Source organism: Pseudophryne corroboree, chromosome 12 (assembly GCF_028390025.1).
Source record: "Pseudophryne corroboree isolate aPseCor3 chromosome 12, aPseCor3.hap2, whole genome shotgun sequence".
Taxonomy (NCBI): domain Eukaryota; kingdom Metazoa; phylum Chordata; class Amphibia; order Anura; family Myobatrachidae; genus Pseudophryne; species Pseudophryne corroboree.
Genome location: NC_086455.1, coordinates 54,257,414 through 54,285,018, shown reverse-complemented (window position 1 = coordinate 54,285,018; position 27,605 = coordinate 54,257,414). Strand labels below are relative to the sequence as shown.

Sequence of the window (27,605 nt, the reverse complement as noted above, 5' to 3'; positions counted from 1 at the left end):
AAACCATGTCATCTGCTGTGTTGGTCCACTGTGATTTAAGTCCAAAGCCAACACAGCCGTCTACCAAGACATTTTAGAGAACTTCATGCTTCCTTCAGCAGACGAGCTTTATGGAGATGCTGACTTCATTTTCCAGCAGGACTTGGCACCTGCCCACACTGCCAAAAGTACCAAAACCTGGTTCAGTGACCTTGGGGTTACTGTGCTGGATTGGCCAGCAAACTCGCCTGACCTGAACCCCATAGAAAATCTATGGGGCATTGTCAAGAGAAAGATGAGACATGAAACCGAACAATGCAAAAGAGCTGAAGGCTGCTATTAAAGCATCCTGGTCTTCCATAACACCACAGCAGTGCCACAGGCTGATAGTACTTGGGGCCCCTTTTGCATGAATTACTGCCTGGATTCTGAGTACATATGCATGATTATACTTTTCAGAGGGCCGACATTTTCTGTATTTTACAATTATTATTTTTTGCTTATTTTATGTAATCTAGTTTTCTGAGATTTTGGATTTGGGGTTTTCTTAAACTGTAAGCCGCAATCCTCAAAATTATAACAAATAAATAACGGCTTGAAATATCTCACTTTGCATGTAATGATAGAATATGTAATTATATAAGATGTAATGCTATAATATTAGTTTCACCTTTTTTAAGTTGAATTACCAAAATAAATGAAGTCTTGCACGATATTCAAATTTTCTGCGTTTCACCTGTAATCCTTACTGTCCAGCACTGAATGTGATCAGCAGGAGGTGAAGAGTAGGCTTACCATACTATCCCTTTAAATCAGGACACTCTCTTGAATTACACAGGTTCTGTGGCTGATTAAAACCAGGTGGAATGCAAGCTTGAAGCAACCCAGTCACAGAACCTGTGTAATTCTTGTGTCCCAGTTTAAAGGGATAGTATGGTAAGCCTAGTGATGGGGAGCAGTGGTGGGAGGCTTGTGCAATGGTCACTTGTACCATGATTCCAAAGTAGCTTTGATAGACACCGACAAAAACTTGTCATAATAAGGTATTGGGTATGGGCCTAATTCAGAGTTGATCGCAGCAGCAAATTTGTTAGCAGTTGGGCAAAATCATGTGCACTGCAGGGGGGGCAGATATAACATGTGCAGAGAGAGTTAGATTTGGGTGGGGTGTGTTCAAACTGAAATCTAAATTGCAGTGTAAAAATAAAGCATCCAGTATTTATCCTGCACAAAATATCCCACCCAAATCAGTCTCGGCAAATATTATATCTGCCACACCTGCAGTGCACATGACTTTGCCCAACTGCTAACAAATTTGCTGCTGCGATCAACTCTGAATTAACCCCTATGTTCGGACTACACCCTTGAAGCTTGCTTGAACCAGTTATGTGATAGAGATGCATCATCCTCTGAGACTGCTCTATACCACATGCTAGACACTCGCTAAAGTGTACACCATTTTATATTTTTCTCATCAATTTCATATTTGGTATAGTAGGCTTTTCATATTATAAATGTAAAATGTAGTTTTACTTGCTAATTAAGTGATGGATTTCTTCACACAGGGATGAGAATGATAAGTATGTGTACAGACTTCAGAAGAGCCACAAGTGGGACAAGATCATGTGCTGGGACAAGCTGAAGAAGCGATCGGTATGTTTTGGCTAGAGTATGTTAGTGGAGATGTTCCTCTTACAGAAAGAATGGTCTGTCTGCTCCTATCATTGGACGTGTTAACCTGTTTGCTTTATAGCTCAACCTAATCGCTTTGACATTGTCTATTTAAAGTTAGAGAAGTAGGGTTTGGATTTAGGGAATTAATTGTGGGAATTGCAGGTGAATGGCCAGTACTGTACATTTTTATGCTGATTCTGTTACATGCACTACATGGAGGCAGTCTCTCGTGTGGGTCATGCCCTGTGGATGTCACTGGGCTGAACAAAAACTTAACCTGTACAGTATATGGACTAGGAGCCAAACATGCTGTGCATATAGGCTACTGGTGGTGTGTCATCGACTGACATGTGATCAGGTATATTGTATATAGAGGCTACTGCATGGAGATGTGGAATAAGACTTTTTTTCTCATTCACGCCTATTGCATCTCCAGTTTTGATAGTGGAAACTAGAGCGCAAGATTTGTATAGCGCTAATTAATCTCTGGAGAGATCCAATTGCAATCGAGTAGAGTAGACCCTTTCTATCCATGTGTTCGATCTCAGCATGTGACATCCATCTCTGTAGAATTTTATACCAGGGATACAAAATTAAGAGGCGGATTCTGGAGCAGCCAAGATCTTCACCCAGCAGAAAGTTCTTTATCCAGAGACGTTTTGGCTGCTTCTGGATCAATGGGGAATACCAGACCTCCACATGATGAAGTTTTGCCAAAACTCTCAAAGTTCAAAACTATTGCTCTAGGATGAAGGTCCCAGCAGTCATTGCCATGGTGGCCGGCTGAAATTTGTCTAATTTACAGCACATCTTCCCACTGCCACCAATGTTGCCATGTGTTCTAAATAGGATATAGCAAGCGAAGGCCAAAATCTTTCTTGTGGCACAATATTGTCCCAGGAGGGACTGGTATTGCAATTTTCTGGGGATGCTGAACATTCCTCTGTTTGCATTAGGGCTGGACCTTCTCTCTCATGCTCCTTTTCACCACCCCAGATTACCTTGCTGTCTAATACTTTGAGCCAATTGATTTTGTGGAACGACAATTCCTTGGTAGTAAAGGTGCTTTTCCTGGCTATAGTGCCAGTGAGATGGGTTTTTGAACTTGTTGTTTTGCCTTGTAGATCACCAGATTTTGTGCGGACTGTTGTATCTAAATTTCACATTAATCAGCGTATTGTGGTTCAGGCTGTGCATCAGAAAAGAGGAGTCTCTGTTGACTTGTTAGATGTACTCTGAGCCCTAAGGCTAGATAGTCGGCGTACCACAGAAGTGCACAAGTCAGGCAATCTTGTTATCCTAGGATTTGCAGCAAATGAGGCTGGTCATCTACCAAGCAGACCATTGCTCGATGGGTTAAGGAGGTCATTCACCAAGCCTACATTTCTTTGGGCATACCCATTCCAGCTTAGGTTACAGAGCAAATTGCAGTTTGATGAGAGCGTCCACTGATCAGTTGTGCAGGACATCTACCTGGTCTTCTGTGTAGATTTACAAAATTATTATAGATTTGATGCATTTGAGTCCAAGGATGTCTGCACTCTTACACCGTGCAAAGCAAACTACCTTGAAGGACAGCTGTGGGACGTCCCGCGTGTCCCCCATGGATGAATGAAAAAGCAGGGTTTTTGTACATACCATTTAAATGCCTTTCTTGGCAATCATGGGGGAGACTAAATGCCCTCACACCACTTCTGAGTAGTTTCTTTTATGTGCTGTCCAGGATAACGGACCATCAACTTGGAGACGGGATTGTGCAAGAAGCACAAAAATCTTGCTATTATCGGATGTATATACATCTGTTATTTAAATAGTAGACATATTACAGTGCTTCAGAGATTTTAGTCATTCACATCAGTCCCGACCCCAGAGAAGCTTACACTCTATTCCCTATCACGTGGAGACATACAGATGTTAAAAACGTTTATTGCCAAAAGTCAAACCTATCAGTATGTGTTTGATCCATTATCCCTCTTGTTAGGCTGCCGTCCTCATGGGTACTGCCTTCGCCAGACTATATATGAGCATTTGTTTTTTTCTGTGCAAGCTGTTGTTTCTTGTGTTTCACCAAGACAAGTTACTACTGTGACTGGTTGCTGAATATTTCCCTGAGGCGCGGTCTCTTTTTTTTTTTTTTTAAATCTTTTTGCTCAGTAAATTTTTTCCCTTCCCCATCATAGTCTCAGGAGTTTACGTTTATACTCTTTGGCTGTGGAAGTTGTTCTACTGTTTTGCAATACTGCTGCCACTTGATTCAGGGGATGAGGGTGTCAGTAGGCTTGTGTACAAGGGGGCAGATGTATTAACCTGGATAAGGCATAAGGAAGTGATAAACCAGTGATATGTGCAAGGTGATGAAGGCACCAGCCAATCAGCTCCAATATGTAAATTAACAGTTAGGAGCTGATTGGCTGGTGTGTGTATCACCTTACACATATCACTGGTTTATCACTTCCTTATGCCTTATCCAGGTTAATACATCTGCCCCACTGTTCTTTGTCTTCTGAGCATAGTGGCTGCTGGTCTGCATCATTCCTTGTTTCCACCCTTTTTGACCTTAGGAATGCTATGGATTACCCAATCCTTTTGTGTAGATCAGTGGTTTTCCAAACTTTTTTGAATCACGGCGCCCTAGAATATCAGATTTTTTTTTCACGGCACCCCTAGGCCAAAAATTTCTTATTGAGAAATTTAGAAATACTACATTAAGTAGATCATGTTTATATGTCATCCTTAGGGTCAGTTGTGTGGTGAGGGACTAGATTTGCTTCTGTTTGGCCACATATTTAAAGACTGGCAGCCACCAGCACTGGATTTGCCTATTATATTGACCATGAATAAATTGTAATTGGTCCTGGACCACCAACCCGGGGCACCCCTGAAAGTGTCTCAAGGCACCCCAGGGAGCCACGGCACACAGTTTGAGAATCTCTGCTGTAGATTGTTGGGAGATACAGGGCTTTACTGCCGACCTTGGTTAGATCAGATGTTCTGTTCCTTTTTCTTGATGCTCACCATACAATAGTTTTTCCTCCCAAGTGATTTACTGGATAAGCTGGTATCATTCCTGGGGGAAGACCTGCAGATGGAGAGGCTTGTACTTTTAAATTCACTAATGAAACCCACCAGTAAACCATCTAATAGAGTACAGTCCCCACCATTATTTCTGTTTAATAACACTCTGCCATGTGTTATTGTTTCTTGAATTATAGAGGGACTTTTATCATCAAAAATCCACCCTTCGAATGCAATTTCCAAACAAAGGTAATTATAGTTAATCACGTATGTATAGTGCTAAATATATTTTACTGCTCATCATTGGGGTTCCATACATGCAATTTTTTTTTTTTTTTTTAATTCTCATGTAATATTGGCTTACACAGGCACCATAGGACGAGTTTTCTCAAAGCCTGCTCTTCTGGGACTGCTAACAGGGCATATTTTCCAGGTCTTCTCAGTGAATCACAAGTGAAAGAACGGTGTGGATCATTGGGATGACCTGAAAAAGGTTGAGTGTCTAGGTCAACCTGGAACAGGTCAACACAAGTTATCCTAACATTATTATTTTTATTTATATATATATATAATATATATATATATATATATATATATATATATATATATATATATATATATATATATATATATATATATATATAATTTTTTTTTTTTTTTTTTTGTCGTTTTCTCCGTAAAATGACGGGAACTCCAATTAGTGCATTGTGCCCCTTTTGCAAGGCAAGCTAAGCTGTGGGCAAGCTTGCCTTGCAAAAGGGGCACAATGCACCCTGCCCCGCCAGCCCCTGGTAACTGGGAGCTGCCATTGGTTACAGGCAATTGGGCTGTGAAAAGAACCTCTCTGGTAGGATTTCTGACCCCACACCTATAAGACACCAGAGGGCTCTATTTAACATTGCAGGAATACATCCTCTTTTCTGCTAATAAAAAAAAAAAATGCAGTTTCCTGGCAGTACTGCCTGGCAGTTAGTAGGGAGTGTACTGCATCGCCTGCCTGTCTAGGTCCTATCTGCCCTCTGGTAGCTTGGTCGCAGGCTGCTAGTAGCAGATTTTTCTTTTGGTAATTGAAAGTATAGTATTTTTATATTAAACTATTTTTGCTTTTGTGTATCCTGTGATGGTAAAATAGCACAGGATAGCCCATGGTACAGATATTGCTGCTGCGTTAACTAGCTTTTCTATTGCAAGAGAACCCCAGCAATAGTTACTTTGGGTAGCCTTCACCAGCTGCAACGCTTCATAAATTGGGGGAGCAGGATTTCAGAAGGAATCTGGGAAGCCCTAGTAAGGAATGGTCCAAGCACTGCATACTAGTCACACTCGCCCTTGCAGAACCCATACAATGACAGACCATAATGTGTAAATGCTTAATAACTGCCCAAAGAGGGTTTGATCACAGACCAGAAGGGGGCGCTAGTACTAAATGATACACTAATGGCACCTTCTTCTTGGTGATAAGTAAACCCCCCTCCCCATGTCCATTTGTTATTAAAGTCTGACGCCACAGGGCTCTGGTCAACATTCTTGGGGCAGACTACAATGGTAATAACTTGTACATATGTTTTCCTGTCATTATTATAGACATTGCAAAGCCGACATTTATTAGGAAGCTCTTCGAAAAAGTTGCCCCAGAGATGTCTGATAACGAGGAGGAAAAGGATTATTATTTCTCAGATGTCTCTGAGGAAAAATGATTTGTGTATAAAACCTGTAAATATATATTCTATTTTTGTACGGATGCCTACCTGATTATAGGGGAGACTAACAGTAAATGGCCTTTTACTCAGGCCGTGGCATTTGATTTAACCTGTGTCTCACTGTGCAGACCTAGCTCTAAAAATAAATTATACATAATTCCTAAAAAAAAAAAAAAGAAAAAAAAAAAAAAAAGAAATAGAAATATTGTAAAGTGAGTGTGTAGAAAATAAAGCATATCCTCAAAAAGATGACTGTGGTACTAATTGGATGAAGTGTGGATAACAGAAAAATGTTATAAGTAGAAATACATCTGAGCAGCTGGTTTTTTGTGGTTGCCAGTCCACACACAGTGGGGGAAAAAAAATGGAAACTGATATTATGATGGACACACAAAATGATACAGGAATAAAAAAAAAAACAGGAGTACTAGAATAAAAAATACTGTTTCTGCAGCAGGGTACACTGTGCTCCCACAGGGAATAACATCAGGGTGTAGAGTAGGATCTTGATCCGAGGCGCCAACAGCCTAAAAGCTTTGACTGTTCCCAGGATGCACCGCACTGAATCCTCTAGAACCCCACCTCTGTGCACCGGAGCTCGGTTTTAAAGTTGGTGTCTGCATAGCAGGTCACTAACAGGGGTGGGCTGCGTTAGGCAGCCCTGAAGAAAAGAATAAAGCTTTACTGAAGATACTTCATGGGCTGCAGCACTTTATGTCCAGGGGACATACTGTGCTGCGGCTCAATCACCTCCCCACTGCGGCCCTGTATACTCCCGCAGCCTGGTTCCCGGGTACTTACAGCGGAGAGGCACTGGTATTCTGGCGCACCGCCGTTGCACATCTCCAGGATTGCGTGGCTGCAGGACACTGGGAGGAGGTATGAGGGTCCCCCAGGTGCAACCCGCCAGGCTAAACCGCGGTCTCCAGGAGATGGACCACGTGGCTGGCGTGGACACTTTACAGCTCGGGGACCCCACTATATCCACCAGGGCAGCTGGAGCGCAGGTCGGTTTTCTTGAAAAACTTTTTTGATAAAGGTTCCATAAGTACCGGTGGTGAAGTCCAGCGTGAGGGGATAAGGCGCTGACCTGTAGCCCTCTCCTCCCAGGTGTTCCTGTCCTGGAGCTTCTTTCACTTTCTTCCTCAATCCCTGCAGCGATCTGGTGCCATTTCTATAGCAAGGGCTGCTCTCAATGGGATTACTGGGCTGATGTCTCCTCTGTAAAGCCGCCTGCCACAGTGCTGTGCTCTTACAGTCACTTGAGTATTCTACATGTCGTTTAGACAGCGTTGGTTAAGAACAAGTGTAATAACAGAATAGGTGGTACAATTATTGTGATATACATCCAGTATTATTGTGCATTGTTATCTCTCTGCATATACATATCTATTGTCATATGTAATTTGCCTGTCCAGTGCTGCAGTATTGTTGTGTACTTTATATCTGCATCGTGTTTGTGACTGAATGTGCCTATAGCTGCTGTGTTTTTCATTTAGTGTATCACACCCTTACTATCACTATATTCTGTGCCCTGAAAGGATAAGTGCGTCAGGGTCTATATATTACTACAGTCTATACAGCTCAGTGTATTTCAGTCACCCCGTGGCAACTTAATTCTCTGATTTATGTGCTAAAAAAAGCAGGACACAAAACAGGGAATTCCGTGAACGCTACTGCCTCAGGCAGTGCTGATCCCACGGATTTGCAGGAGGGAAAACTGCTGCTGAGGCCCATACCTCTCCCACTCCACCTGTAGCTCCTGTGGCCAATCAGCCACCCTGGGCTGCCTTCTCCTGTATGTTAAATACATTGGTAACACATCTTGCGCCCCCTGTGGGACTACCTGTGCCATTACAGCCACAAACTGTCTCTGTAGCAAATCCGCCTTGGGCGGACACTCTAACCAAAGATTTATTCAAAATCTGTATCTGGGCAAACAGAAGCCTACACTTCAGCCCTCTGGGGCCAGGGGGCACTCCAAGCTTGTGGTTTCCTCCTACCAATCCACTCATGTTTTGGATACTTCGGATGAGGATGGGGCTTATACTGATGCAACAGACTGTCTCAGCGGCCTCTGACAGAGAGCCTGTAACTCAGGTTGATGTCCCTGACTTAATGGTAGCTATCAAAATGGTTCTCCAGATTGATGATGAAGCAGATCCCACTACTGTGTCAAAAAAGCCTGATAAATTCAAGCTTCAGAAGGTGGTTAAAGTTGTTTTAGGATATCTCTGATGTTATCCCTGTGGAATCCCAGTGTACCCCGTTGCAGAAAAGGAGATTTATGGTAGACTTACCTTTTGTTAAATCTTTTGGCGAGGTACACTGGATTCCACAGGGCGCCCACACTGACTCACTCTGCTTCTTTGTGTTTGTATGGCATGAGCCGCTAGTCCCTTCTCCGGTCGTGAGAACGTGGTTCTATGTGACTAACATTTACGGTCTCTTTACCTGCTACTGCAATGGACTGGTTAACAAAACTGAGCTCCTGTGCACGGAGGTGGGGTTAGAGGAGGCAGTGCATCCTGGGAACAGTCAAAGCTTTTAGCCTGTTGGTGCCTTGGATGAAGATCCAACTTTACACCCTGATGTTATTCCCTGTGGAATCCAGTGTACCTCGCAGAAAGGGATTTAACCATGGTAAGACTCACCATAAATCTCCTTCTATAATGAGATAGATAGATAGATATATATCTATCTATCTATCTATCTATCTATCTATTTTTTTTTAATCATCACTATGGATGATTAAATGAAAAGCATTAAAAAAAAATAAGAATTTACTTACCGATAATTCTATTTCTCGTAGTCCGTAGTGGATGCTGGGAACTCCGTAAGGACCATGGGGGGGGATAGCGGCTCCGCAGGAGACAGGGCACATCTAAAGAAAGCTTTAGGATCACCTGGTGTGCACTGGCTCCTCCCCCTATGACCCTCCTCCAAGCCTCAGTTAGGATACTGTGCCCGGACGAGCGTACACAATAAGGAAGGATTTTGAATCCCGGGTAAGACTCATACCAGCCACACCAATCACACTGTACAACTTGTGATCTGAACCCAGTTAACAGCATGATAATAGAGAAGCCTCTATAAAAGATGGCTCACTACAACAATAACCCGAATTTTTTGGTAACAATAATTATGTACCAGTATTGCAGACAATCCGCACTTGGGATGGGCGCCCAGCATCCACTACGGACTACGAGAAATAGAATTATCGGTAAGTAAATTCTTATTTTCTCTGACGTCCTAGTGGATGCTGGGAACTCCGTAAGGACCATGGGGATTATACCAAAGCTCCCAAACGGGCGGGAGAGTGCGGATGACTCTGCAGCACCGAATGAGAGAACTCCAGGTCCTCCTCAGCCAGGGTATCAAATTTGTAGAATTTTACAAACGTATTTGCTCCTGACCAAGTAACTGCTCGGCAAAGTTGTAAAGCCGAGACCCCTCGGGCAGCTGCCCAAGATGAGCCCACCTTCCTTGTGGAGTGGGCATTTTAAGATTTTTGGCTGTGGCAGGCCTGCCACGGAATGTGCAAGCTGAATTGTACTACAAATCCAACGAGCAATCGTCTGCTTAGAAGCAGGAGCACCCAGTTTGTTGGGTGCATACAGGATAAACAGCGAGTCAGATTTTCTGACTCCAGCCGTCCTGGAAACATATATTTACAGGGCCCTGACCACGTCAAGCAACTTGGAATCCTCCAAGTCCTTAGTAGCCGCAGGTACCACAATAGGTTGCTTCATGTGAAATGCAGAAACCACCTTAGGTAGAAATTGAGGACAAGTCCTCAATTCTGCCCTGTCAGAATGAAATATTAAATAAGGGCTTTTATATGATAAAGCCGCCAATTCTGACACACGCCTGGCTGAAGCCAGGGCTAACAGCATCGTCACCTTCCATGTGAGATATTTTAAGTCCACAGTGGTGAGTGGTTCAAACCAATGTGACTTTAGGAAACTCAACACAACATTGAGATCCCAAGGTGCCACTGGAGGCACAAAAGGAGGCTGTATATTCAGTACCCCTTTTACAAATGTCTGAACTTCAGGCACTGAAGCCAGTTCCTTTTGGAAGAAAATCGACAGGGCCGAAAATTGAACCTTAATGGACCCTAATTTTAGGCCCATAGACAGTCCTGTTTGCAGGAAATGGAGGAAACGACCCAGTTGAAATTCCTCTGTAGGGGCCTTCTTGGCCTCCCACCACGCAACATATTTTCGCCAAATGCGGTGATAATGTTTTGCGGTTACGTCCTTCCTGGCCTTGACCAGGGTAGGGATGACTTCATCTGGAATGCCTTTTTCCTTCAGGATCCGGCGTTCAACCACCAAGCCGTCAAACGCAGCCGCGGTAAGTCTTGGAACAAACAAGGCCCCTGCTGGAGCAGGTCCTTTCTTAGAGGTAGAGGCCACGGTTCGTCCGTGAGCATCTCTTGAAGTTCCGGATACCAAGTTCTTCTTGGCCAATCCGGAGCCACGAGTATCGTTCTTACTCCCCTTTGCCGTATAATTCTCAGTACTTTTGGTATGAGAGGCAGAGGAGGGAACACATACACTGACTGGAACACCCACGGTGTTACCAGAGCGTCCACAGCTATTGCCTGAGGGTCTCTTGACCTGGCGCAATACCTGTCCAGTTTTTTGTTGAGGCGGGACGCCATCATATCCACCATTGGTTTTTCCCAACGGTTCACAATCATGTGGAAGACTTCTGGATGAAGTCCCCACTCTCCCGGGTGTAGATCGTGTCTGCTGAGGAAGTCTGCTTCCCAGTTGTCCACTCCCGGAATGAACACTGCTGACAGTGCTATCACATGATCTTCCGCCCAGCGAAGAATCCTTGCAGCTTCTGCCATTGCCCCCCTGCTTCCCGTGCCGCCCTGTCTGTTTACGTGGGCGACTGACGTGATGTTGTCCGATTGGATCAATACCGCCTGACCCTGAAGCAGGGGTTTCGCTTGACTTAGGGCATTGTAAATGGCCCTTAGTTCCAGAATGTTTATATGAAGAGATGTCTCCAGGCTTGACCATAAGCCCTGGAAATTCCTTCCCTGTGTGACTGCTCCCCAGCCTCGCAGGCTGGCATCCGTGGCCACCAGGACCCAGTCCCGAATGCCGAATCTGCGGCCCTCTAGAAGATGAGCACTCTGCAACCACCACAGGAGGGATACCCTTGTCCCCGGTGACAGGGTTATCCGCTGAAGCATCTGAAGATGCGACCCGGACCATTTGTCCAGTAGGTTCCACTGGAAAGTCTTGCGTGGAATCTGCCGAATGGGATTGCTTCGTAGGAAGCCACCATTTTTACCCAGAACCCTTGTGCATTGATGCACTGAGACTTGGTTCGGTTTTAGGAGGTTCCTGACTAGCTCGGATAACTCCCTGGCTTTCTCCTCCGGGAGAAACACCTTCTTTCTGGACTGTGTCCAGGATCATCCCTAGGAACAGAAGACAAGTCGTCGGAACCAGCTGCGATTTTGGAATATTGAGAATCCAATCGTGCTGCCGCAACACTACCTGAGATAGTGCTACACCGACTTCCAAGTGTTCCCTGGATCTTACCCTTATCAGGGAATCGTCCAAGTAAGGGATAACTAAAATTTCCTTCCTTCGAAGGGATATCATTTCGGCCATTACCTTGGTAAAGACCCGGGGTGCCGTGGACCATCCCTACGGCAGCGTCCGAACTGATAGTGACAGTTCTGTACCATAACCTGAAATACCCTTGGTGAGAAGGGTAAATTTTGACATGAAGGTAAGCATCCTTGATGTCCCGAGACATCATGTAGTCCCCTTCTTCCAGGTTTGCAATCACTGCTCTGAGTGACTCAATTTTGAATTTGAACCTCTGTATGCAAGTGTTCAAAGATTTTAGATTTTAAATTCGGTCTCACCGAGCCGTCTGGCTTCGGTACCACAATAGTGTGGAATAATACCCCGTTCCCTGTTGCAGGAGGGGTATCTTGATTATCACCTGCTGGGAATACAGCTTGTGAATGGTTTCCAAAACTGCCTCCCTGTCAGCGGGAGACGTCGGTAAAACAGACCTTTGGAAACGGCGAGGGGGATACGTCTCGAATTCCAATTTGTACCCCTGAAATATTACCTGAAGGATCCAGGGGTCTACTTGCGAGTGAGCCCACTGCGCACTGAAATTCATTGAGAACGGGACCCCACCGTGCCTGAACTTGTAAAGCCCTAGCGTCATACTGAGGGCTTGGCAGAGGCGGAAAAGAGTTTCTGTTCCTTGGAACTGGCTGATCTCTGCAGCCGTTTTCCTCTCCCTCTGTCACGAGCAGAAAAGAGGAACCCTTTTGTCCGCTTGCCAACCAGGACTGCGCCTGATAATACGGCGTCTTATTTTGAGAGGCGACCTGGGGTACATCCCCTTTTTTGTTAAGGCAATACTTCCAAATGCCGTTTGGAATCTGCATCACCTGACCACTTTACTGGTATAATTGGACAACGCACTTATACTTGATGCCAGTCGGCAAATATTCCGCTGTGCATCATGCATATATAGAAATGCATCTTTTAATTGCTCTATAGGCAATAATATACTGTCCTTATCTAGGATATCAAATTTCCAGTCAGGGAATCCGACCACGCCAACCCAGCACTGCACATCCAGGCTGAGGCGATTGCTGGTCGCAGTATAACACCAGTATGTGTGTAAATACATTTTAGGATACCCTCCTGCTTTCTATCAGCAGGATCCCTAAGGGCGGCCATCTCCAGAGAGGGTAGAGCCCTTGTTCTTACAAGCGTGTGAGCGCCTTATCCCCCCTAGGGGGTGTTTCCCAACGCACCCTAACCTCTGGCGGGAAAAGGTATACTGCCAATAACTTTTTAGAAATTATCAATTGTTATCGGGGGGAAACCCACGCATCATCACACACCTCATTTTATTTCTCAGATTCAGGAAAACTACAGGAAGTTTTTCCTCACCAAACATAATACCCCTTTTTTTGGTGGTATTTATATTATCAGAAGAGTGTAAACTTTTTCCATTGCCTCAATCATGCAATGTGTGGCCCTATTGGAAATCACTGTTGTCTCTTCACCGTCGACACAGGAGTCAGTATCCGTGTCGGCGTCTGTATCTGAGGTAACGGGCGCTTTAGAGCCCCTGTATGAGACGTCTGGACATGCACAAGCTGAGTAGCCGGCTGTCTCATGTCAACCACTGTCTTTTATACAAAGCTGACACTGTCACGCAATTTCAACAGTACATCCACTCAGGTGTCGACCCCCCAGGGGGTGACAACACTATTACAGACACTCTACTCCGTCTCCTCATCATTTTTCTCCTCATACATGTCGACACAAACGTACCGACACACAGCACACACACAGGGAATGCTCTGATAGAGGACAGGACCCCACTAGCCCTTTGGGGAGACAGAGGGAGAGTTTGCCAGCACACACCAGAGCGCTATATATATACAGGGATAACCTTATATAAGTGTTTTTCCCTTTATAGCTGCTGTATTGTTTATACTGCGCCTAATTTGTGCCCCCCTCTCTTTTTTAACCCCTTTCTGTAGTGTAGTGACTGCAGGGGAGAGCCAGGGAGCTTCCCTCCAACTGAGCTGTGAGGGAAAATGGCGCCAGTGTGCTGAGGAGATAGGCTCCGCCCCTTTCTCGGCGTCCTTATCATCCGTTTTCTTGTATGTTTTGGCAGGGGTTAAATGCATCCATATAGCCCAGGAGTTATATGTGATGCATTTATTTTAGCCATAAAAGGTTTTCTATCGATTTATTGCGTCTCAGGGCGCTGCCCCCCCAGCGCCCTGCACCCTCAGTGACCGGAGTGTGAAGTGTGCTGAGAGCAATGGCGCACAGCTGCGGTGCTGTGCGCCTACCTTTATCTTAAGACAGGAAAGTCTTCTGCCACCGATTTTTCCGGAACTCTTCGCTCTTCTGGCTCTGTAAGGGGGCCGGCGGCGCGGCTCCGGTGACCCATCCAGGCTGAACCTGTGATCGTCCCTCTGGAGCTAATGTCCAGTAGCCTAAGAAGCCCAATCCACTCTGCACGCAGGTGAGTTCGCTTCTTCTCGATGCAGTGAGCCTGTTGCCAGCAGGTCTCACTGAAAATAATAAACCTAAACTAAAACTTTCACAAAGAGCTCAGGAGAGCCCCTAGTGTGCACCCTTCTCGTCGGGCACAGAAAATCTGAGGCTTGGAGGAGGGTCATAGGGGGAGGAGCCAGTGCACACCAGGTGATCCTAAAGCTTTCTTTAGATGTGCCCTGTCTCCTGCGGAGCCGCTATCCCCCCCATGGTCCTTACGGAGTTCCCAGCATCCACTAGGACGTCAGAGAAATAAGATTTTACTTAACGGTAAATCTATTTCTTGTAGACCGTAGTGGATGCTGGGGACTCTGTAAGGACCATGGGGAATAGACGGGCTCTGCAGGAGAAAGGGCACTTTAAGAAAGAATTTGGATACTGGTGTGCTCTGGCTCCTCCCTCTATGTCCCTCCTCCAGACCTCAGTTAGAGAAACTGTGCCCGGAAGAGCTGACAGTACAAGGAAAGGATTTTGGAATCCAGGGCAAGACTCATACCAGTCACACCAATCACACCGTATTACTCGTAATAAACTTACCCAGTTAACAGTATGAACAACAACGGAGCATCAGATCAACCCTGATGCAACCAAACATAACCCTTATTTAAGCAATAACTATATACAAGTATTGCAGAAGAAGTCCGCACTTGGGACGGGCGCCCAGCATCCACTACGGACTACGAGAAATAGATTTACCGGTAAGTAAAATCTTATTTTCTCTAACGTCCTAGTGGATGCTGGGGACTCCGTAAGGACCATGGGGATTATACCAAAGCTCCCAAATGGGCGGGAGAGTGTGGATGACTCTGCAGCACCGAATGAGCAAACACAAGGTCCTCCTCAGCCAGGGTATCAAACTTGTAAAACTTTGCAAAAGTGTTTGAACCTGACTAAGTAGCTGCTCGGCAAAGCTGTAATGCCGAGACCCCTCGGGCAGCCGCCCAAGAAGAGCCTACCTTCCTTGTGGAGTGGGCTTTTACTGATTTTGGAAGCGGCAATCCAGCCGCAGAATGAGCCTGCTGAATCGTGTCACAGATCCAGCGAGCAAGTTTGCTTTGAAGCAGGAGCACCCAGCTTGTTGGATGCATACAGGATAAACAGCGATTCAGTTTTCCTGACTCTAGCCGTTTTGGCTACATAAACCTTCAAAGGCCAGACTACATCTAGTAACTCGGAATCCATCAAGTCACGAGTAGCCACAGGCACCACAATAGGTTGGTTCATATGAAAGGATGACACCACTTTTGGCAGAAATTGTGGACGGGTCCGCAATTCTGCCCTGTCCATATAGAAAACCAGATAGGGGCTTTTATGTGACAAAGCTGCTAATTCTGACACGCTTAGCTGAAGCCAAGGCCAATAGCATGACCACCTTACACGTGAGAAATTTTAACTCCACGCTTTTGAGTGGTTCAAACCAGTGTGATTTCAGGAAACTCAACACCACGTTAAGATCCCAAGGCGCCACTGGAGGCACAAAATGGGGCTGAATATGCAGCACTCCTTTTACAAACGTCTGGACTTCAGGAAGAGAAGCCAGTTCTTTTTGAAAGAAAATGGATAGAGCCGAAATCTGGACCTTAATGGAACCCAATTTCAGTCCCAAAGTCACTCCCGACTGTAGGGAGTGAAGGAAACAGCCCAGCTGGAATTCCTCCGTAGGGGCATTCCTGACCTCACACCAAGCAACATATTTTCGCCATATACGGTGATAATGTTTAGCCGTCACGTCCTTCCTAGCCTTAATCAGCGTAGGAATAACCTCATCCAGAATGCCTTTTTCTGCTAGGATCCGGCGTTCAACCGCCATGCCGTCAAACGCAGCCGCGGTAAGTCTTGGAACAGACAGGGCCCCTGTTGCAACAAGTCCTGTCTTAGAGGCAGAGGCCATGGGTCCTCTGTGAGCATTTCTTGCAGATCCGGATACCAAATCCTTCTTGGTCAATCTGGAACAATGAGTATTGTTCTCACTCCTCTTTTTCTTATGATTCTTAGCACCTTTGGTATGAGAGGAAGAGGAGGAAATACATAAACCGACTAGAACACCCACGGTGTCACTAGTGCGTCTACAGCTATCGCCTGAGGGTCTCTTGACCTGGCGCAATATCTCTGTAGCTTTTTGTTGAGGCGGGATGCCATCATGTCCACCTGTGGCAGTTCCCACCGCCTTGCAATCTGCGTGAAGACTTCTTGATGAAGTCCCCACTCTCCCGGGTGGAGGTCGTGCCTGCTGAGGAAGTCTGCTTCCCAGTTGTCCACTCCCGGAATGAACACTGCTGACAGTGCTCTTACGTGATTCTCCGCCCAGCGAAGAATTCTGGTGGCTTCACACTCCTTGTGCCGCCTTGGCGGTTTACATGAGCCACTGCGGTGATGTCTGACTGAATCAGCACCGATTGGTCGCGAAGCAGGGTCTCCGCTTGACTTAGGGCATTGTATATGGCCCTTAGTTCCAGGATATTGATGTGAAGGCAAGTCTCCTGACTTGACCACAGACCTAGGAAATTTCTTCCCTGTGTGACTGCCCCCCACCCTCGGAGGCTTGCATCCGTGGTCACCAGGATCCAGTCCTGAATGCCGAATCTGCGGTCCTCGAGAAGGTGAGCACTCTGCAGCCGCCACAGGAGAGACACCCTGGGGGATAGGGTGATCAGCCGATGCATCTGTAGATGTGATCTGGACCACTTGTCCAACAGATCCCATTGAAAGGTCCTCACATGGAACCTGCCGAAGGGAATGGCCTCGTATGATGCCACCATCTTTCCCAGGACTTGCGTGCAGTGATGCACCGACACCTGTTTTGGTTTTAATAGGTCTCTGACCAGTGTCATGAGCTCCTGAGCCTTCTCCTTCGGGAGATAGACCCTCTTCTGGTCTGTGTCCAGAATCATGCCCAGGAAGGGCAGACGAGTCGTAGGAATCAACTGCGACTTTGGAATATTTAGAATCCAGCCGTGCTGTTGTAACGCTTCCCGAGAGCGTGCAACGCTGATCAGCAACTGCTCTCTGGACCTCGCCTTTATGAGGAGATCGTCCAAGTATGGGATAATTGTGACCCCTTACTTTCGCAGGAGCACCATCATTTCCGCCATTACCTTGGTAAATATTCTCGGTGCCGTGGAGAGACCAAACGGCAACGTCTGGAATTGGTAATGACAATCCTGTACCACAAATCTGAGGTATGCCTGATGAGGTGGATAAATGGGGACATGAAGGTATGCATCCTTTATGTCCAGAGACACCATAAAATCTCCCCCTTCCAGGCTTGCGATGACCGCTCTGAGCGATTTCATCTTGAACTTGAACCTTTTCAGGTATATGTTCAGGGATTTTAAATTTAATATGGGTCTGACCGAACCGTCCGGTTTTGGTACCACAAACATGGTCGAATAATAACCCTTTCCTTGTTGAAGGAGGGGAACCTTGACCACCACCTGCTGAAGATACAATTTGTGAATTGCAGCTAACACTATTTCCCTCTAAGGGGGAAGCTGGCAGGGCCGATTTGAGGTATCGGTGAGGGGGCATCTCTTCGAATTCCAGCTTGCATCCCTGAGACACAATATCTATTGCCCAGGAATCCACCTGGGAGTGAACCCACTTGTGGCTAAAATTTCGGAGACGTGCCCACACCGGGCCTAGCTCCGCCTGTGGAGCCCCAGCGTCATGCGGTGGATTTAGTGGAAGCCGGGGAGGACTTCTGTTCCTGGGAACTAGCTGTGTTATGCAGCTTCTTTCCTCTGCCCCTGCCAAGAAAGGACGCACCTCGGACTTTCTTGCCTTTTTGTGATCGAAAGGACTGCATTTGGTAATACGGTGCTTTCTTAGGCTGTGAGGGAACATATGGCAAAAAATTTGACTTTCCAGCAGTAGCTGTGGAGACCAGGTCCGAGAGACCTTCCCCAAACAACTCCTCACCTTTTGTAAGGTAAAACCTCCATGTGCCTTTTTGAGTCTGCATCGCCTGTCCATTGCTGAGTCCACAGGACCCTTCTGGCAGAAATCGACATTGCATTTATTCTAGAGCCCAGCAGGCTAATGTCTCTTTGAGCATCTCTCATATATAGGACAGCGTCTTTTATATGCCCCAGGGTCATTAATATAGTATCCTTGTCTAAGGTATCAAGTTCCTCAGATAAGGTATCTGTCCATGCTACTACAGCACTACACACCCATGCCGACGCAATTGCCGGCCTTAGTAAGGTACCTGAATGTATATAAATGGACTTCAGGGTACCCTCTTGCTTTCTATCCGCAGCATCTTTTAGGGTGGTGGTATCCTGTGACGGCAGGGCTACCCTTTTGGATAAGCGTGTGAGAGCTTTGTCCACCCTAGGGGAGGATTCCCAGCGTAACCTGTCCGTTGGCGGGAAAGGATACGCCATAAGCATCCGTTTGGAAATCTGCAGTTTTTTATCTGGAGATTCCCAAGCCTTTTCACATAACTCATTTAGTTCATGTGAGGGGGGAAAGGTCACCACCTGCCTTTTTTCCCCCCATACATATGAACCCTCTTGTCAGGGACTGGGGTTTCTTCTGTGATGTGCAACACATCCTTAATTGCTATAATCATATAACGGATGGCTTTAGCCAATTTAGGCTGTAACTTTGCATCATCGCCATCGACACTGGAGTCAGAATCCGTGTCAACAATTTGGGATAGTGGGCGCTTCTGAGACCCTGACTGCCTCTGCGACATAGGATCAGGCATGGGCTGAGACCCCGACTGTCCTAAGGTTTCAGCTTTATCCAACCTTTTATGCAAGGAATTAACATTATCATTTAAAACCTTCCACATATCCATCCAATCAGGTGTCTGTGCCGACCCCACATTCATTTGCTCCCGCTCTGCTTCCACATAGCCTTAATCGTCAAACATGTCGACACAAGCGTACCGACACACCACACACACACGGGATGCTCTTTTTGAAGACAGTTCCCCCACAAGGCCTTTTGGAGAGACAGTATGCCAGCACACACCCCAGCGCTATATGTCCCAGGAATCATACAGTAACTTAGTGTTAACCCAGTAGCTGCTGTATATAATGTTTTTACGCTTAATTTATGTGCGCCCCCCCTCTCTTTTTACCCTCTTCTACCGTGTTTCTGCAGGGGAGAGCCTGGGGAGCTTCCTCTCAACGGAGCTGTGGAGAGAAAATGGCGCTGGTGAGTGCTGAGGAAGAAGCCCCGCCCCCTCAGCGGCGGGCTTCTGTCCCGTGTTTCTGTGAAAAATTATGGCGGGGGCTCATGCATATATACAGCGCCCAACTGTATATATGCCCAACTTTTGCCAAGAGGTCTATAATTGCTGCCCAGGGCACCCCCCCCTGCGCCCTACAGTGACTGGAGTATGTGGGTTTAATGTGGGAGCAATGGCGCACAGCTGCAGTGCAGTGCGCTACCTCAGTGAAGACTGGAGTCTTCTGCTGCCGATTTCGAAGTCGTCTTGCTTCATTCACCGGCTTCTGTCTTCCGGCTCTGCGAGGGGGGCAGCGGCGCTGCTCTGGGATCGGACGACAAAGGGTGAGGTCCTGTGTACAATCCCTCTGGAGCTAATGGTGTCCAGTAGCCTAAGAAGCAGGACCTATCTTCAGTGAGTAGGGCTGCTTCTCTCCCCTCAGTCCCACGCTGCAGAGAGTCTGTTGCCAGCAGATCTCCCTGAAAATAAAAAACCTAACAAAATACTTTCTTATAGCAAGCTCAGGAGAGCTCACTAAGTAGCACCCAGCTCGTCCGGGCACAGATTCAAACTGAGGTCTGGAGGAGGGACATAGAGGGAGGAGCCAGAGCACACCAGTATCCAAATTCTTTCTTAAAGTGCCCTGTCTCCTGTGGAGCCCGTCTATTCCCCATGGTCCTTACGGAGTCCCCAGCATCCACTAGGACGTTAGAGAAAACCTAAATACATCTATCACAATGGAATAGTTCCAGTTCAATAGGTACAGGTAAATAGGTAGTTATCAGTCAAAGAATCCAGGTCGCGAGTGTACTGTATGTAAACTAACCAATTCCTCCTGCAAGGTGTATAGCTTTGTATACCCACTATTCCCACGGGATGATATATTAAGCCTGGAGAAATGCTAAGTGGAAGGTGATAATGCACCAGCCACTAATTCAGGGTCTGAAAAATGACAGTTAAGAGATAACTGGTGAATTATCACCTTCCACTTATCACTTCTCCAGGCTCGTTAGAATGTTTTTGAGAACTACATCGCACTACCATGTAATATACCCACTTCTTTTCAGTTTGATGGTACTTTGAATGTAAAAGCTACCCTGGTTTCCATAGTTTCCTATTTAATAGTATACTGTAGACCAGCTACATTGTTATCCCATGAGTGGGACCATCCTATCTGTTCCTTCCCGCTACAATGCACCTTCTCCCATGATTAGGGCCAGATCGTCAGTTACTTAAACATCTCCATTTTGTGACTTAGGTCCATGTATTATACCTTTCACTGACTAGCTCTAAAGGCCAGTACTCGCTGGCCGATGTTGGAGAGATGTGTGCTGAGCGAACTGGGGGGTGAAATGAGCGATCTGCTAGATTGCGATGCGTGTAGCTATCGCTGTGAGGAGAACACACGGAGCGATCATGCTTAAAATCTAAGTAATCTAGTCAGATTGCTTAGATTTTAAGCAGTGATTGCTCCGTGAGTACCCCCCTTTAGGTTATATCTGTGTGATCCTATCTGTACGGAGGTGACTGTGTACAATACATATGTAACAGTCCACCTTAGTTTTCCCCTGAGCAGCTCCTGTAACTTAGGTAAAATTACACTTACTCTGGAAGTGGAAAAAGTAATGGGCTTATCTTGCACTATTTCATTGGTCAGACGAGCAGGTATCTCTGATTGCGATAAATTGACTCAATAGATGGTTTTTAGCTACACCGGCGTTCCAAATGGATAGATAAAAGCAGATCCTTGCCAAGTAGAAGAATGCTGGGTTACACTGATATACCTCAAAGTGTTAATGAAATAAAAATAAAATAAAAATGTGTGTGTATATATATATATATATATATATAAACTTTAGGTTACAAAGTAGCACCAACATATCTGAAATATTTATCAGGAGCAACTTTAGCCTTTTATTATAGATTATAATATATATTTATATTTTTAGGTACGGTCGTAGCCTTATATTAGGGCTGAATCGAACAAACTATTTTTCCCATAGGGAACTTCTGAGATGGGGGCATGGTGTTTGAGGGGCTACACATCAAAAGTCATTGGATTGTACTGAGCTGAAATTTGGCATTGACATGTACAACTGTTGCCCAGTGCTGCATGCCAAAATTAAAAAATGAGTAATTGGGAGTGATCTAAAGTTTAAACTGTCAGGTTTTTGTTTTTCCTGCTACTTCCTGTTTGGCTAATTTGACAGATTTCTAATATTGTCTATGGGGAGATTTTTGGGAAGGCATAACTCAGGGTAGAGGACAAATTAAGAATCAAAGTTTGTTTTATTAGATAAGAATTTGTCCTAGTGTAGTGCCTTTTGGGGTTAAGGTTTTTCAGAAACTTTAGTATTTTTTTAAATTTAGTCAAATATGCCCCATTCTAAAGATAGGGCATTTCAATTTGTTGCTTATGCTCATTAGCTGCCTGCAAGCGGTGTACTTAGAGTAGCTTCAAATGGGTGTACAAATATGGCAGACTTTGAAGCAATACGATATGCCTGTTTCGGCCTGGCCACCCCCTAGGGAAAATTGACCCGGCCATTATATGTACAGCTACTGTTTCTCACCCGTCAATGTGTAGATGAAAAAGGAAGGAGACAATCACCTGAAACATAGAAATGAGTGCGAGCGAGGCAAAGGCTGCCACTTACCATCTGAGAGAAGATTGTGAGATTGGTGGTCTAGGGCAGGAAGGCGCTGTAGTTGTGAGTGCTGTAGGGACTGGTGTACATGCCCAGCATAGAGGTAACAGCAGCAGGGGAAGTGCTGCCCAGCTCTGACCCTGCAGGCCCCCTCCCTGATCTGGCTACTGTCGTGGCCAGAACTCCCTGTCTGTTCCCGCCGTAGACTGCCGCCTGGCCAGCGCCAAGGTACTGAGGGTAGCCCAGCTCTGGGAAGGGCATGTCTCTGCCTCAGGCTCTCTCTGCCAGGGGAAGGAAGTGCTGCGTCTCTGGCACAACAACAGGGAGGGCTGTGCTGCAGGAACATAGCACTGGAAGAAACAGGAGACCAAACGCGTAATCAAAAAGAGTGCAGTGATCAGCCACCTGGTCTTTCCCTCACTCTGGGTGCAGAGCTGTATTTTACAGAGAGAGCTGGGATGGGAAGAAGGGGAAAGGTGTGTGGGCTGGATAGGGCGTCTCTCCCTTTCCCCCCAGGTCTGGGGACCTGTACACACATAGCATGAGACACAATAATATAAACACGCACCTGACACACACATGCAGGTATACACACGTGGCACTTCACACACATGCAGGTATACACACGTGGCACTTCACACACATGCAGGTATACACACGTGGCACTTCACACGTGTACATGTGCTGTGGCACCACACACATGTACGGCACTTCACAGACACACATACATGCATAGCACCTCACACACACACACACGTACACATACAGCAACTGACATACACATGGCAACTGATGCACACGCAGCATCAGACACACTAACATAAACATGCAGCACCGGAAACACACGTAGCATTTAACACACATGGCACCTCACACATGTACACGCACTGTGGCACCACACACAATTATGTACACGCCCAGTATCTCTCATATGTATGTACATGTGAGGCACCTCACAAACATGCATGTACACATGCAGCAACTGCCACACACACACATACATGAAACCTCACATACATACATATACAGGCGCAGCAACTGACAAACACACACACGGCACAAGACACACTAATATAAACATCCAGTACCTGAAACACACACACACGCAGCACCTGACACACACGTAGCATTTAACACACATGGTACCACCACACATGTACACGCGCGGCAATGCACACATACATGCGTGGCACCTGACACACACATGAAACTGCATCACTCTGTCTTACCTCCCCCCATCTGCACCACTGTTTTCCACCAGTCTGTGTTGCCTTGTCCCCCCCCCCCATCAATGGTGCTTAGTCTTCCCCCTATCCACACATTTCTGTCCCCCCATCCATACTGCTCTGTCACCTCCCTCCAATCAACACCACTCTTACCTCATCCAAGCAGCTTTGTCTTCTGCTTAGACCTGCAGTTGTATAGACTGCATGTGTGTATTCCAATGAGCACACATCTGTGAATTAGCAGCTCCACCATTGTGTGAGTGACAAAAAAACAAACATATACAACAAACCACTACCAGCAGCAAGTGATAAAAGAATTGCTCCTTAAAAAGAATATAAGAAATACATAATGCACGATTCATTATAGCAGTAACTTCACTGTATAACAAAGATAGTATTCTTAGTCTGATATTGCAGAATACTAAAGACTCTTCTCTACTGTAGAAAACAGACCGTAGAATCACTCACATTGGCCTGGTTACATGTGTAAAGCATGATTTACATACAAATTAGAATATTTGTTTCAAACATTTATTTACATATTATACAAAAACACATTATAAAGTGCATAGGCTAAAGACATACAAAGGGTTGGAAAGAATTGCACTGCAATAAGATTTCCCCCTTTATAGAATTAGGAAAACCAACCAACAATAACCCAAAAATAGTCTATTCAGTGATTATATGAGACTCTACTTCCGTCTTTCACTGGATGGCAGCATCTGTGGATCGAATGGATAACGCAGGTAGCGATAGATTTCTTCAGCCTTCTGCCGACTCACTTTTCCCCTGCTGGCAATAACGTCGACAGAGCTGCAAAAATATTAGTAAAGATTGTTATGCTGGGTACATCTCGGTGCTTAATAGTACATCTGGTTTCTCAACCACAGTTCTGTGCCCTGTATATCTAATTCCTGTGGTTAGAGTCGCAGCCTGGTGTTTCTGGTACAGGCAGAGTGGTGTTTTACTACAGTGCAAATAAGATTCAAACATAAATAAAATGTTGGTACGCTCATCCATACCACATGGTGTATGGAGGTTTGGTGTATGAGGATATAACTGTAAGTACTGTAGCAAGGTACAGAATAACCACACAGCTAGAATTAGAAAACATTAATTCATCCCTCCTCAAATTTGACAACAACAAAGTTTTCAGGCTTAACCATCACCTTTGCCTACATCTAGTACATGCCAGCGTATCAATTCACTAGGACGTGGTCTCATCTATGAGAGATGTTGCTTAAGTAATTTTGACCCATGAATAATGGAGTCGGCTAACGCATTGGTGCCATCTGCTACGTGCAATTAAAGTTGTTGAGTAATATAGCCATAATGGCGGGGGCAGTGATTTACCTGTTTGCCATGTGTCTGACAGAGCTGAAGTGATGACACAGGTTTAGGGCTGTGATGTGGCTGAGGTTAGGAATGGATAGATAAAAGGTCAGTGCTTCCTGCTTGTGACCGGTCACATGGACGGGCACGGATATTCCACTGTTCTTTCTCCTCTCCAACGAGGCCAGATCTTTCAGCAACCCTGCCGTCTCCTCCTGACTGGAGCTGAAGAGAACCTGCACTCCTGCACTGGTTAAAGAGGACAACATGGTGTCGTAGTACTTTGTTCTCTGAAACAGCCGTGAGGTGTCTCCTGTGAATAGGTAATAGAAAAAAATCCTAAATATGACATGCATGCTTCTATCTGCAGTCAGGTAGCAAAGATCTGTTCTTTATACTTCCTATCGCCCTCCGCACTGCAGGTCAGTGCTCTTCAACATTAGGTCCTGATCTAATACCTACTGCAATTCCCCACCTTGCTGTTCTGTGCAACAGTAGGCAACCCACATTGTGGTAAATGAAGGCCCAGCAATACCAACCAGGCATAGCCAAGCATTGGCTCTGCCGATGTTGTGTGACTACAAGTCCCAACATGCTCTCCACAATATAAATGTTAGTACAGTCATCTATCTGAAATTATTGATGCCGTAAGTCCTGCCAGTAATTAGCCATGCCTCTTTGAACATAAGGGGGCCTATGTAATAGGAGAGATCATTACAGATAGACACATAGGGCCGTATTCAATTAGAGTCGGAAACTGCTGTCTTGGCAGAAAGACAGCAGTTTCCGTCTGGAATAGGTCAGAAGGGGTTCCGACCTACTCAATCCGGGCACGGTTTTCCCGACAAGTCGGGAAATCCGACTTGTCGGAATATTCAGCCACCGAGCCGCGTGTATTTGTGGAAGCAGGGCCAAACCCGACAGGATTTAGCCCTATTTCTGACAATGTCAATCCGACTTTTAAAAAACCTGTCGGGTTTGGCCCGGCATTGAATAGAGTCATACTTGCCTACCTGACCCTCTCCATGAGGGAGAAAATGCTCTGTTCCTGGACTTTCCTGGTAATGTATGATTGCCATCACCTGTGGTGAGCTAGTTAATTGATAAGAAAGGTGTTTCACCACAGGTGATGGCAATCATACATTACCAGGAAGTCCAGGAACAGAGCATTTTCTCCCTCATGGAGAGGGTCAGGTAGGCAAGTATGTAGAGTGCTGTCGGGTCCTTTCCGTCGGAGGTCTACAGACAATTCCTTTGACTTCATGCTTGGTTTATGCTCAGACATGCACTGTCAAGTGTGGGACAGGTGTGTGCCTTTCCAAATCATGTCCAATCAATTGAATTTACCACAGGTGGACTCCAATTAAGCTGTAGGAACATCTCAAGGATGATCAGCGGAACAGGATACACCTGTGCTCAATTTTGAGCTTCATGGCAAAGGCTGTGAATACTTATGTACATGTGATTTCTTAGTTTTTTACTTTTAATAAATTTACAAAAATCTAAAACACACTTTTTTCACATTGTCATTATGGGGCATTGTGTGTAGTTTTGAGGGAAAAAATTAATGTATTCCATTTAGGAATAAGGCTGTAACATAACAAAATGTGGAAAAAGGGAAGCGCTGTATGTTTGATGTGAGAGTACATAAAAAGATATATCTTGGATTGATGCATGAAAGAAACCTTTATGTGCTTTACACCATCTGCACCCACCTTCAGTAGGATACACTTACTATTCCCGACTATTCCTGATTTATCAGTGAGTGGGCTACGGCCATTTACTATTTGGGTTTGTTTACACTTGTTGAGAACTATCTAGTGGGTGCTTAGAAGCTTTACCTTCCTGGAAAAGATATGTACAACATCAGATTATAGAGTGTGAGTCAGGGTACTCTTGGTATTCCAACACCTTCATATATTCTTTCCAACGTCACAAAGGGTGTGATTAATAATTTGGACTTTCCTTAAGACTGTGATATACATTTGTTCTCTGTGTCCCCCCCCCCCCCCCCCCCCACCTATATGATACTATGAATGAAGAAAAAGCTTGGAAGAGATTGTAAGAGGATTAACACAACTATTGGGCTCACCTTGGGACATATTGTATATACCATCTCTTTGTATGTTTGTGTTAGCGCCTGAGATTTGAGGCCTTCTCACCATTTTTTTAAAAATGCAACTATACAACCTGTTACTGCACAGTAAGTCCTATCTAACCTGGTATTTACACTAGGAACACGTCAGAGCTTTACACAGATTGCAGAATTTGTACCTGCCAAGCAAGTACCCACATTACACCTAGACCCAGTGCCTGTACCACATTACAGCACTTTGTGCATGCTCCTGAAGATGACAACATCTCCAAGTGCCTGTATGCCTGCTCTCCACAGGAATTTAGTGTGACCGTCACCCGTTACACCACAGGCTACCTGGGTCCTTCCCAGGTAGTTACCAGGGTAACGAGCACCTTTTACACAGAGCAGTGACCCAGCTACTGGACTATACTACATCCTCAGTACCTAGTGACCACCACCATCCCCTCAATACTGGACTATACTACATCCTCAGTACCTAGTGACCACCACCCGCTCAATACTAGACTATACTACATCTTCAGTACCTAGTGACCACCACCATCCCCTCATATACTGGACTATACTACATCCTCAGTACCTAGTGACCACCACCCCCTCAATACTAGAATATACTACATCTTCAGTACCTAGTGACCACCACCATCCCCTCATATACTGGACTATACTACATCCT

At 45.6% G+C, this 27,605-nt stretch overlaps 2 protein-coding genes across 3 annotated transcripts in view; one reads left to right on the top strand and one right to left on the bottom strand.

The window, feature by feature from the left end:
• The window catches only part of LOC134980045 (mis18-binding protein 1-like), a 90,962-nt gene extending 84,345 nt beyond the window's left edge, over window positions 1-6,617 (top strand). For both annotated transcript variants that reach the window (XM_063946658.1, XM_063946659.1), the window contains exons 5-7: window positions 1,545-1,632; window positions 4,866-4,917; window positions 6,253-6,617. In XM_063946658.1, coding sequence (XP_063802728.1) covers window positions 1,545-1,632; window positions 4,866-4,917; window positions 6,253-6,365 — 253 coding nt within the window. In that variant the 3' untranslated portion in view covers window positions 6,366-6,617. The remainder of the gene's footprint in view (window positions 1-1,544; window positions 1,633-4,865; window positions 4,918-6,252) is intronic.
• Window positions 6,618-24,019: 17,402 nt separating this feature from the next.
• Window positions 24,020-27,605, bottom strand: part of FANCM (FA complementation group M) — a 337,857-nt gene continuing 334,271 nt past the window's right edge. Inside the window, exons 22-23 of the mRNA XM_063947525.1 lie at window positions 24,856-25,147; window positions 24,020-24,315 (exon numbers count right to left, since the gene is read on the bottom strand). Coding sequence (XP_063803595.1) covers window positions 24,195-24,315; window positions 24,856-25,147 — 413 coding nt within the window. The 3' untranslated portion in view covers window positions 24,020-24,194. The remainder of the gene's footprint in view (window positions 24,316-24,855; window positions 25,148-27,605) is intronic.